The 12552-nt window shown below is 51.5% G+C and overlaps 1 protein-coding gene across 1 annotated transcript; it reads left to right on the top strand.

Annotated features, from left to right (window-relative positions):
* The first annotated feature begins 507 nt into the window (after positions 1 to 507).
* On the top strand, positions 508 to 8807 carry LOC102448626 (myelin-oligodendrocyte glycoprotein-like). Its single transcript, XM_089770660.1, has 4 exons — positions 508 to 839; positions 5763 to 5879; positions 7176 to 7523; positions 8252 to 8807. The coding sequence occupies exons 2-4, from the start codon at positions 5780 to 5782 to the stop codon at positions 8431 to 8433; spliced, it is 630 nt and encodes a 209-aa protein (XP_089626786.1). The 5' UTR covers positions 508 to 839; positions 5763 to 5779; the 3' UTR covers positions 8434 to 8807.
* The last annotated feature ends 3745 nt before the right edge of the window (positions 8808 to 12552 follow it).

Below are 12552 nucleotides of genomic sequence, written 5' to 3'. Positions count from 1 at the left end.
CACCATGCAGCAAGGTCCAGCTGATTACTGCTAATGAAAACTCCGATTTATGGTGCCAGGATGATCCGACACCAACAGCGGAGCATCCCCAGGGACACACTTCTGGAAAAACTGTGGTTACTGCGCCAGGTGAGTGACTTCCTCTTTTCAATCTGTTCCCATCACTTTGCTCTCTGGTGTGTTCTCACTCTGAGAGCTGGGCTGGAAATGGATTTTGGGAACGAAAGGCAGGGGCCGCTTTGCTGTTGTTGTGTGCGGGGGAGGGGTTGTTTACCATTGGTTTATTATATTCAGCAAAAGCAGGGAGAAGATTCCCTCGGAAATCCCGCCTGGAATCCGGCCCCCGGGCCACTGAGCACGTGTCGGTGCAGACACGCGTGGGGTGCGGCAGGGCAGGGCGGAGTCTCTCAAGAGGAGACTCCAGGCTCCCCGCGTGACAGGCTGGAAATGCAGCGAGTTGCGGCCCTGCCCTGGGTCGTGGCCGGGGGGAAGGGGCGGGGAGCCGAGCGCAGCGAGCAGGGGGCACCGCCCCCCTAGTGTCTGTGTCAGGGCGGGACGTGTTTGAAAGTTCCACTGTCACTTTCACTTTCCGCCCAGCGCCCCGCTGTCTTGGCCGGAGGGAGCCGGGGCTGCGCCCCCGGGGAGCGAGGGGTTCGAACGCTCCCTTGTCCCCCGGTGACCCCGGAGCAAACGCCGCGCGGGAACCCTGCGGACCTGGGAGCGCCCCGGCGGGAGCAGCGGGACCCGGGCCCGGCCCCGGCCCAGCGGCATGTAGCGCCCCGGGGTAGGGAGTCCGGCCGCGCCCGGCAGAGCGTCCCGCGCCCAGCGGCTCCAGCCCGGTACGTGCTGCCCCCGGGCGGGGTTGGTCGAGCCTGGGAGCGCGCGGGGCGCGGGCAGATGGTTGGAAACACCCGGCGGGGGCCACCCCGCGAGTACTGGCCCCGCTCCGTGCGGGACCGGCCCGGGGTGCCCCGTTCGCAGAGATCTCCGGTCCCATCCCCCGCAGGGTGTCCCGCGGTGTCCCTCTGCCCGCCGGCTGGGTTGGGAAATTCTGCCTTTTGCGTATTATTCAAGACCAGGCGCCCGCTCCTGTTCTCCGGAGCGACCTGTGACAAACCCCGACAGATATTTCGGAGACAGGCCACTTGCTGCACGAAGTCTGGCTTCCCGCCCGCTCTCGCTGCGCTTTTCCGCCTCTTGCCGGGGGGGTGAATCCTCTTGGGTTTGTAAAGCCCAATAGAGTCCTGTCGGGAACCAGCCAGGGCAGCAAACCGCAGCTGGTTCCTTCTGCACGTGCCTGAAGCTGATCTTGTGCTCCAGGGTGTCACTGGCGGGGGGGGGGGGGGACGGCGACTCCAGGCTACACTGAAAAAGGGAAATGTGTTACACGGTGTGAAACGGATCGATTCCTCTTTCGTGACAAGCCACTGGCGTTGCAATATCCTGAGGAAACCTATGGGAGGAGAGCGATTCAGAACTGGTAGAGTTGGCTGGGAAATTACATGTTATGGTTGGTTTGGTTTGAATCATGTATTATGGAACAGGAAATATTTTGGTTTTTCTTTCTTTCAGTTTTCATTTTGCTCCCCTTTCTCCTTTGAGAGAGGATGTGGTGAATAAATATTTGTATTTCTCCTGAGTAGGTGTTCTCAATTTGAATAAATTAATTATTTTCCATTTAGTATCGATTTCATTGAAAAATCAGTGTTAATGAATTCTAGAAGCAAAATGTGGTTTGGGGGCATGGACAGGGAGAAACAGGGAGAAAGGGGTGAGGTAAAAAGTTTGGGGGTAGTTTAACTGGCTTTGAGCTCCCTACTGTAGACAGCGTTCGAGTGCCCCTGCAGACAACACAAGACCAGACTATACCTCTGGTGATCATATTACCTGCTGCTCCCCCCATAGCCCTCATCCCCCCAGCTCTTGTCCTTCTCACTCTCCCCAGCCCTTCTCTTCCCCCTGTGAAATGAATGAATGGAGATACCTATCTCCTAGAGCTGGAAGGGACCATCCATATCTTTATTAATGACCTGGATGAGGGGATAGATTGCACCCTCAGCAAGTTTGCAGATGACACTAAGCTGGGGGGAGAGGTAGATACGCTTAAGGGCAGAGATAGGGTCCAGAGTGACTTAGACAAATTGGAGGATTGGGCCACTAGAAATCTCATGAGATTCAACAAAGACAAGTGTAGAGTCCTGCACTTGGGATGGAAGAATCCCAAGCATAGTTACAGGCTGGGGACCAACCGGTTAAGTAGTAGTTCTGCAGAAAAGGACCTGGGGATTACAGTGGATGAGAAGCTAGATATGAGTCAACAGTGTGCCCTTGTAGCCAAGAAGGCTAATGGCATATTAGGATGCATTAAGAGGAGCATTGCCAGCAGATCCAGAGATGTCATTATTCCCCTTTATTCAGCTTTGGTGAGGCCACATCTGGAGTACTGTGTCCAGTTCTGGGCCCCCCACTACAAAAAGGATGTGGACGCATTGGAGAGGGTCCAGCGGAGGGCAACCAAAATGATTAGGGGTCTGGAGCATATGACCTACGAGGAGAGGCTGAGGGACTTGGGTCTGTTTAGTCTGCAGAAGCGAAGAGTAAGGGGGGACTTGATAGCAGCCTTCAACTTCCTGAAGGGAGGTTCCAAAGAGGATGGGGAGAGGCTGTTCTCAGTAGTGACAGATGGCAGAACAAGGAGCAAAGGTCTCAAGTTGTGGTGGGAGAGGTCCAGGTTGGATATTAGGAAAAACTATTTTACTAGGAGGGTAGTGAAGCATTGGAATGGGTTACCTAGGGAATGGGTTACCTAGGGAAGTAGTGGAGTCTCCATCCCTAGAGGTGTTTAAGTCTCGGCTTGACAAAACCCTGGCCGGGTTGATTTTGTTGGGATTGGTCCTGCCTAGAGCGGAGGGCTGGACTTGACGACCTTCTGAGGTCTCTTCCAGTTCTATGATTCTATGATAAGGGGATGGTTGGATGAAATAACATGATCTTGGTAACTAATTGACCATTCATTATAGGGAACTTTCTGGGTGTCTGGCTGGTGAGTCTTACCCACATGCTCAGGGTTTAGCTGATCGCCATATTTGGGGTCAGGAAGGAATTTTCCTCCAGGGTAGATTGACAGAGGCCCTGGAGGTTTTTCGCCTTCCTCTGTAGCATTGGGCACAGATCACAGCTGAAGGACTCTCTGCATGTTGGGGCCTTCAAAGTATTTGAAGGCTTCAATATCTGAGACATAGGTGAGAGGATTATTCTAAGAGGGGTGGGCGAGATTCTGTGGCCTGCGCTGTGCAGGGGGTCAGACTAGATGATCATAATGGTCCCTTCTGACCTTAAAGTCTATGAGTTAAAGTCTATGAGACCTTGAAAGGTCCTGGAGTCCAGTCCCCTGCCTTCACAGCAGGACCAAGTACCATCCCTGACAGATTTTGCCTCAGATCCCTAAATGTCCTCCTTTAGGATTGAGCTCACAACCTTTAGTTTAGCAAGCTAATGCACCAACCACTGAGCTATCCCTCCCCCATTCCTTCACCTAGCACCTCCCTCTGCCCACCTGCCCTGCCTCTTCCCTCCTGTGTCCTTCTACTTCACCCCCTTAATCCCCTGGCACCTGCACCTTCCCTTACCCTGCACTTTCCTGTTACCTCTCTGTCCCTGCCCTCTTTGTCCCCTTTCTTCCTGGTGCCCACCCACTCACCACCCTCTGCCCCAGTTCTCCTCACACCCCTCTGCGCCCTCTCACATGACTTGCTCCATCCCCTGCCATCCTCATGCCCACCCTTCCTTTCAACCCCTCCTCTCTGGGCACCCACTCCTCCCCTCCCCTCTTCCTTTCTCTTGCCCCCATTGTCTCTCTCCTCTCCTCTCCTAGCTTCATGCTGTCCTCTCCCTACTCCCATTCCCACTGACACCTCCCCTCCCCTTTCCCCTGCCCTTTTCCTCATTGTCTCCTCTTGGTCCCTGGCATTTGTCTCTCCTTCACCCTGTCCCTTGGTGCCTGCCCCTTTCTTCTCCTGCCCTGCCCCTCTCCACTCCGCACAAGCCCCTTCCTCTCCTTGCCCTCCTTCCACTTAGTACTCCCCCTGCCCCTTTTCTCACCTTCTGCCTTCCATGTGCAAAGCAGTTTGTGGGGCTGGAGCTGGGCTGTGCAGAGCAGGCCTTACCATGAGGTGCCAGACTGTGGGGGGGAACCACTAGGACCCAGACTGTAGAAAATTGTGTCTGCTGCTGGTGCATATGTATTGACTTTGCTTTAGATTCACAGAGATGGTGAAGTGCTGTGCTGGAGGAAGGAGGGCACAAGAGACATAACAGGCAGGCAGGAGAAAAGCAGGCATGGGGGTGTCATTTGAGCTCCCCGCCTCAGGGGCCAAAATGTTGTGGACCGGCCCTGGGGCTGCGATGCTATTACTGCAGTCTCAGTCCCAGCTGCTCCTGGTGTGGGACTGTGTGCTGAGACTGGAGCAGAGGCCACCCGTGGTGCTATTTTTAGTACTGCGGTCTTGGTCCCCACTGGCTGCCTGGCTCCAGCTGGATTCAAGCGGCAGCTGCAGGAGGCCCATTCTGGTGAGGCTGACCCAGCTGGAACACACATTGTGTGGCTGCCACTTGAGTCCAGCTGGAACTGGGGTTGCTCATGGGGACTGGGACCTGGGTATTAAAAAATAGCACCACAGGTGGCCTCTGCTGAACCTGCCACGCTCAAGCATGCCCCACCCCACGGCAACCCAGCTCTCAAGACAGCCCGGAGGAGAAGGAGGCAGTGTCATCGGACCCCACATAGCAAAGGCAGTTCAGTGGGGGGAGGGAGGGTAGGTGGAGAGGAAGGGGCCATGCACCCTTGGAAGCTGGTTCAGCTGCCCTACCCACCCTGCTGGAGGGGAGGGAAAGGAGGCTGTTGCGTGTGGCAGAGTGCAGTGACTGCAGAGCTAGTGCACCCAGAGACAGTTTCTACGCTAAGAAGAAATTTCAAAATCACTACATTCGACTTAATAACTCCTGATTTTACAACATCAAAATAGCGTGTTCCCACTGCAGGGCGTCCCCCCTGTACACCCAAGATATGTTCCAAAACACGGGGGTGTAGAGCAAAACAACGTAAAGCAGGGATATTTTTTCCCACAGCTGACTTCCATGTGCACATATTGGTCTCTTTTTTTCTGCATGACATAAGAGCGGGGAATGGGAGGATGTATAATGCAACACTTCCTACAAGGGTCAACGACATTAGTGCGGAACTGATATATACTAGGGAGACGTATAGCAGGAATGCCCTGTACGGGGAAGCCTCAAAAATAGTCCGAAGCATGCTCCATTAATGAGGACATGAGACCTCGACTTAGAGCCCCAGGAAGCCGTAGGGAGTAACTAGTTCAAATTCCTCTGAGGAGCAGTTATTTTGAAATAATGGCACTGGAGCATCCACACTAATGCTATTTTGAAATAGCTATTTCAAAATTAACGCTATTCCCCAAGGAAAGCAGGAGTCCAGATTTTGAAATAAGCGGCCCATTATTTTGAAAGAAGGGATTTGTTAGGGTGGATGTTCCACCTATAAATTCAACCTAAGGGGGGTTATTTTGACATAAAGCCCTAGTGCAGGCCAGGGCTAAGTGCCTTGCCTGTGTGGACACCTTGAATGTTACAGTGCTGGGGGCTGATTTACTGCACAGTGACTTGCCAGTGTAGCAGTGGCCTTAATGCTAGTGAGTGTCCTGCTCACTGTGGTCAGTTTTTGTTTTCTCCTTCCTGTTGTCTAGATCAAGTTTCAGAGAAGATGAAGGTTCCCTCCATCTGCCAGAGTGCCAGAGCCAGCTCCCCTCTGTCTGGTTTTCTTGTTTTCTTCCTGACTTGTTATGTCCGCAGCATGGAATCAGGTAGGACTCTGCGCTGGGGCTGCTGTTTCTTAGAGGGTTTATTTAAGTCCCGGAAGTGTCTTAACAAGATGCACAACTCGGAGTCAGTGGAACTTTTCCCAGGGTGTGTCTACACTGCACCGGTATTTCGAAATAACATTGTGGGCCTCTGCACAGCCATTCCTTTCTTTCAAAATAGTTTCAAAATAATGGGCGGCTTATTCCATGAGGAATAACACCTCATTCCATGAGGAATAACACCTCTTCCGCAATAGCTATTTCGAAATAAGGCCCGTGTAGATGCTCCACTGATGCTTTTTCAAAATAGCCCCTCCCCAGGGCCTTTCTAAATTATTCCTCCCCAGTACCTCCTGGGGCTCTAAATTGAGATAGTGTGTCTACATTAAAGGAGCCTGCCTTCGACTAGTTTTGAGGCTTCTCTGCAGCGTAGACATGCTATTTTGAAATAAGCGTGCAGTGCAGAAGTACCCACAGTGTGTAAACATACACTGAGCTTGCTGTGTTAAGTGGGGGGGGAGGGATGGTCCTGCAACTGTGGGGCACTCTCCTGGCTTCTGTACTATCCCAGTGAAATGGGATAGTGACAGGATCTGAGTCCTCATTCCAACGTCTTTACCCAGGGTCTGTCTACACTGGGAAGTTATTGCAAAACAACCCCCCTTATTTCAAAATAATGAGGCAAGCGTCCTCACGACCAACCCTGTTTTTTTGAAATAACAACACCTGCTTGGGAAGAGGAAAAGGCTTATTTCAAATAGTTATTTGGGGAATTAATTATTATTTCGAAGTAACTTGGCAGGGAAGACACAGCCCCAGCGGCCTCCTCGACCTCAAGGGCTCCACTTCCATTTTCCTTGTGGCAGAGTCCTTGGAACTCAGAAATGCTGGGCCCAGGGTTCTTGCGGGACTAAATCTAAGGTGGGAGCTGAGTTGTCCTCACTCCACGGTGCTGTCTCTGCACCGGGCACTGGGGAATGTTAAAGGAAATCCCGTCAGCTTGCTCCTGGCTGTGCCACAGGGATGCCGTGGGTCGGACACTTGCTGTGGAGGTGGCCACATGCCCACAGGCTCCAGGTGGCAGAAATCTCCCGGGCATTAGCTCTCAGTTGGGGTCTCCCTCCAGCCCGGCCTTCAAGGCCCATTGGCTGGTGGCATCTCCTTGTGCCGGCTCTCTTCCCAGTAGCTCCAGGGAATACAAACTACAGCAAATAGGACCAGTTTTGTGTGTGCCACTGACTAAATGGACAAGATCTTCTCTCTGAGCTTTTCTCTCTTCTCTCCTGGGACATTCCACAGCACAGTTTACAGTGGTGGGACCTGACCGGCCTGTCATGGCCGTGGTGGGGGAGGAGATCGTGTTACCCTGTCACCTGGCCCCCAGGATGAGCGCTGAGAACATGGAGGTGACTTGGTACCGGTCCGAGCTCTCCCCATTCGTCCATCGCTGTAGCAATGGACAGGACCAGTATGGGGAGCAGATGCCAGAATACCAGGGGAGGACAGAGCTCTTGAAAGATGGTCTAACCCATGGGAATGTTGCCTTGAAAATTCTCCATGTCAGACTCTCGGATGAAGGGCGGTACAGCTGTTCTGTTCAAGATGGCCTCTTTCTTGAAGAAGCCATCCTGGAACTAATGGTGGCAGGTCAGTAGCGTGTGTCTCTTGGGGATGGTGCTGAATGAGTCGAAAGATTTGAGCATTTTACCCATGGTTGGTTGCCGAGGTGGCTCACTTACTTGTACCAAATGTGGAGGCAAGTGGAGAAGGTGCCCCTGGATTATTACTCCTTCTTCATCAAGAGTCATCTCACCCTTTCACCTAACACTTCCTGGGTGTGGTAAACGGGACAAAACAGGGACACAAAACCCGATTTCCCATGGTCATACGATTAAATCTAACACCCAGGAATGACTTTTTGTTTCCTGAGATAATTGACCAATATGAAAATACCCTTCTGTGGGGGGGCGATGGCCCCACGCTGGCTGGGAAGGGTCAGTGCAGGCTGGAGGGGCCTGGGCAGAACCCTGGCCCATTGTGGGGAGGGGTTTGAAAGAGCCGAGCAGGGTGCAGCTTGCGGGGACAGCCCTATAGAGAGAGAGCTGCCCGCAGAGAGAGTCAGTGAGGGCCTGGCCAAGGAGGGTGCAGGGCCTGGTTCCCTCAGAGAAGGCACCATCAGCAGAGCAGGGCTGGGCAGGCCCCGGGGGGCTAGAGAGGGAGGTTCCCGCCTGATCCCTGCCCAGCTGTGGCCTTGCTACAAGCAGGACCAGATTACGAGTAGGCTAGCTGGGAGGAACCTTACACACAACGGAGTCGTGAGAGCTGGGTCCCGGCTCACTGTGTAATGTGGGTGCCTCTGGGCGTGTGTTTTTCAGATCCCTTTTTCCCGAAGGTGAATCCCTGGATGGCGTCTCTAGGAATGACCCTGGTGGTTTTGCTGGGCTCCTTTGCCCTGAGTGTTTATCTCTTCAGAATCAAAGGTAAATGTTGGAGCAGGAAATACAGGGACATTCCCAAGGGATTTTCTTCGAAGCCGCGCGCACAGGGACAGATCTGACACTTGGCCCGGCATGACGGGAGCTTAGAACTGCCCCACCCCCGCAGCACAGGGCTGGAAATGCCACTGAGGTTCCCCTCTGTCTGTGGACTGATCGTCTGCAGCAGCCCCTGACTGCAGGCTCAGGAGACGTCTCCCCAGGACCTGACGGCAGCGCTGGAGGACGGGGTGAAAAGCTCAGTCCACTGCCCTGGGCCATCCCCACCCACTTTTGCAGCGGGGCCTATTGCACCAGCTGGGCCTCCCCACCCAATGCCACAGCAAGGAGCCAGGGAGCCCAGGCCTGGGGCTAAGGAGGTTTCATTCCCCTCACTCCCCTGTGTGGGTGAGTTGTGCCAGACACGGGCTTGTCAAAGTGCAGCTGCCGGGGGGGGGGGGGGGGGGGGGGGGGGGGGGGGGGTTGCACACAGAAACACAGGAGGGATGGGATTGGAAGGAGAAGGAAATTAGCCAGTGGGGCCGGACCAGAGAGCCAGATCACAGCAGGTATCTGCATCCTGCTCCGTCTTCCCTCTCCCCGTTCTCCATGGTCGCTCCCGTCTGGCTCTGGTCTCCCTTTGTTATGCTTATAAGAAGCACAGGGATCTTTTTCAGGGGAGAAGGCAACACATTGTGTTTATTAAGAAGGCAGCAGAGAAGCAGTTAGCATATGCTTTCTGAAGACACACACAGAGTCCTACAGATGTTCCATAGTTACTAGTCCATCGTGGCTCAAGTCCGTCTTACTGACCAGGCAAGGCTGACTGAGTGAGGAGTCGGATTTTCGATCGCAATTCACAGCTCCTCTGAGGCTCAGCTTGCAGGACTGAACCCAGAGTTCCATGGCAAGAGTTTCTCTTCTTATCCATGACAGTTCCCATTGGAGTCTGTGGGTTTTGCAGTGTCCTGCTGCTTAGGAGGTGTTAATCTGTGTTCCTTTGATAGTGATTGTCAGGGTTCTAGCCATTGTCTCTCACTCTTGGGGGGGTCTCTGCCTGTCTCCAGGGTTTGTCAATGCTGCTAATTCAATTCATCCTCAAGAAAAAATGCATGTTTCAAAGTTTCTACTTCTTCTTGATCACCTGGGCCTCTGTGCTGGCCTCACTCACTCATCCTCCATTCACACCAAACAATTGTACAGAGTTTCAGACAAGATCAATAGTGACTAGGGGTACAACTTAATTTCAATACTAACAGAGAGCAAGGCCTTGCAGTAACATTATTTAATTATGAGAGACAAAGAGAACTTATAAGCAAGTCATTACATCAAATCATTATGCTCATACTTATGATCTTATAACCAAGATTAAATATGCATTTTTGCTACACCTTCCCACATGGCCCTGCCAAGCCCAGTTTCTATACTTAAAATAATTTTTTGCTCATCAAGTGCCATGCAGCCTTGTGCTGCACTAGTGCTCCTTGAGGAGCAGCCAGTGGGTTAGTAAATGAATCTGTTCTCTGATGAGGAGAAGCACTTAGAGCCATTTAGTAAGTCTCCTTCTCCCTCTGGTTTTTTTTTTTTTTTTTTTTTTGATCTGAGGAAGTGGGTCTGGCCCACGAAAGCTCATCATCTAATAAACCATCTTGTTAGTCTTTAAAGTGCTACATTGTCCTGCATTTTGCTTCAACTACCCCAGACTAACACGGCTACATTTCAATCACTATTTCCATACATGACATTTTTGTACATGGTCATGTCCTTGTAGCAGCATGGGGGAGGGGGTGGGGATGGTGTTTCCTGGTTCTTTTGGCAGATTTGCTATTCACATTTTTTAAAACAGGGGGAGCTTAAGGACACATCTGTGCTGACCAAACACTTGACGCTCTGGAGGTCGACCTTCTGGCCTTTGATTTAGCAGGTCTAGTATAGACACATAAATCAAATGATGAAGGCAGCCCCCGCCAGCACCAGGTGCTCCTCCTTTTCTGAGAACAAAGGGAAAGGGATGGAAGGGATGGAAGCATTTCTTCTCGTCAGCCTCCCCCAGAGTGACCTCCACCAAGGCTTGGGGTAAGCCGACCCTCCAAGTCTAGTGTAGACCAGGCCTACCTGTGAGAAATTGCATGTCAGAGAGCAATGACCAAACCTCACCAGCAAGAGAAAAAAAAAGGAAGTTTGTCTAGAAATGACCTCTTAGGTCAGATGGTTCTGCTGGTATAAGTCAAAATAACTCTGTTGAAATTAGTGGAACTAGACTAATTTCCACAAGCCCAGGCCCACAAAGGGACTTGGTTCTTCTTTGGGCCATGTCCCTGTGGGTGCTCCACTGTTGGTGACCGGTCACCCCTGGATGAGTAACTTCCTTTTAGCCACCAGTCAGGTTGCAATCCTGCTGTAAATCTCAGTGTTCCTCCTGCTGGGTCTAAGCTCATTCAAGATGGTTTCATCTCCCCCCACCTCAATGAGCTCCAAGATCTTCTGGACTCTCCAGGATGGTGCTCTCTGTACCCCTGGAAACTGGAACCCGGCGGAGCAGAAGTACTCGCGGTCATTGCAGTGTCCGATGGAATGTTGGCGGCCACATTCCACTTTTTCTGGGACTTTGCTGAGTTCAATAGGAGAGCAGTAGTGATAGCCAGTGTTTGGCTGCGTGTGTTTTCATAGGCTCCCTCAGATTGTGCCAGCTCTACACAGGTAGCTAGTGCAATAGACTTCATGAGAGCCCCCAAAGACCACAGACTCAGATAAAATACAAAGGCACCTGAGTCAGGTTTATTGACAAATAAAGAACATTAATAGTCATCAGTAGCCGGATAGCCTCTGAGGCCCTATGCATTTGTACTCAGGACAAAGGACTCAGCTCAGTCAACAATATGGATTTTACTGTCGCCCTCTAGGCTGGAGAAGGAGTTAAGTCAAGGTACCCCAACATTTATAGGTGGAGACAAACAATCTATGGTACATGCTGAATGAATCATCTTGTGCATTAATGGCACGTTTGGTACGTCTCCTTGGACTTTCCTCCAAAGCATCCCTACTCACCCTCCCTTGTCATGCTCTCCCTCCTGTTCAAACTATAGTATCATGTGCTAAGTTGGAGTGTCCTTGTGCTGTCCTGGTGGAATGTATGTACACACTCCATGGGCTTTTATCAGTGCTAGCGGCTCTAGTGCTGACAGACACTAATATCCAGGCAAACATCTGCTTTTCACATGACCTGTCTGTTACTCAGGGTATGTCTACACTAGCCCCCTAGTTTGAACTAGGGTGGCTAATGTAGGCATTCGAAGTTGCAAATCAAGCCCGGGATTTAAATATTCCGGGCTTGATTTGCATCCTTCCATCCAACCGTCATTTTTAAATCCCCTTAGTTTGAACTAACTGCCCACAGCTACACACGACAGTCTAAAGTTAATCCGAACTAAGTTCTTAGTTCGGAATAACTGTTAGACCTCATTCCACAAATGCCTACATTAGCCACCCTCGTTCGAACTAGGGGGCTAGTGTAGACATGCCCTCGGAGTATAACTCTTGCTACCTTTGGTTCAGGCATCAAGCCCCTGCTTCAGGCTCTTTCTTTCTCCTAAACCCTCCTCCTTTCCAGTGTATTTGGGGAACTAGTAAAGGTATTTTTAAAAGCAGTCAGGTTAGTCTGTTTCAACAAAAAGGAGTCTGGTGGCACTTTGAAGACTAACAAATTAATGCGTGGTGGCTCTGAGTGTGATCCTGGTGGTTTGGTTTTGTAGCATTGGTCTCACCATTTATATGTTTAAAATGAAAGGTGAGTATCAGAGGGAGAGTTTATCAATAGCAGGGAATGGCAGAAGGGTGTGTGTGGAGAGGGATAGAACAGGAGAACAGAGTCTGGGGAAATAGAACTGAATGAGCAAATCTGATGATAGCAAATCCATCTGTTTGCTGCAATGTCCCTCCTCTCCCACCCCGGCTAGTTCACATGGGAATACCACTGTCTGTCTCTGGTCGTAGGCTTTAGGACTACAAATCTCTTTTGCTGTTAAATTGTAGCTCACCCCAGCAATACAGAGATAGGCCCTAGAGATAGGCCCCCTGTGGTACATCAGGAAATAAACACATTTGTCCCTCAGTTAGGTAATAAAAAAAATCCCAATTCTCACATAACTCTTATTCGGTGTTGGTGAGGCCACATCTGGAGTATTGTGTCCAGTTCTGGGCCT

The sequence above is a fragment of the Pelodiscus sinensis genome, chromosome 19 (assembly GCF_052426305.1).
Source record: "Pelodiscus sinensis isolate ZL-2025 chromosome 19, ASM5242630v1, whole genome shotgun sequence".
In the NCBI taxonomy this organism is placed as follows: domain Eukaryota; kingdom Metazoa; phylum Chordata; order Testudines; family Trionychidae; genus Pelodiscus; species Pelodiscus sinensis.
The sequence above is the reverse complement of the archived record's forward strand: the minus strand, read 5'-3'. Positions and strand labels throughout refer to the sequence as shown.

What these genes read in the sequence shown, in the direction of transcription:
- LOC102448626 (XM_089770660.1), top strand. Translation starts at nt 5,780, where the DNA reads ATGAAGGTTCCCTCCATCTGCCAGAGTGCCAGAGCCAGCTCCCCTCTG. An exon ending in TGTCCGCAGCATGGAATCAG is followed by an intron (nt 5,880 to 7,175) that starts GTAGGACTCTGC and finishes GACATTCCACAG; the next exon opens with CACAGTTTACAGTGGTGGGA. An exon ending in CCTGGAACTAATGGTGGCAG is followed by an intron (nt 7,524 to 8,251) that starts GTCAGTAGCGTG and finishes TGTGTTTTTCAG; the next exon opens with ATCCCTTTTTCCCGAAGGTG.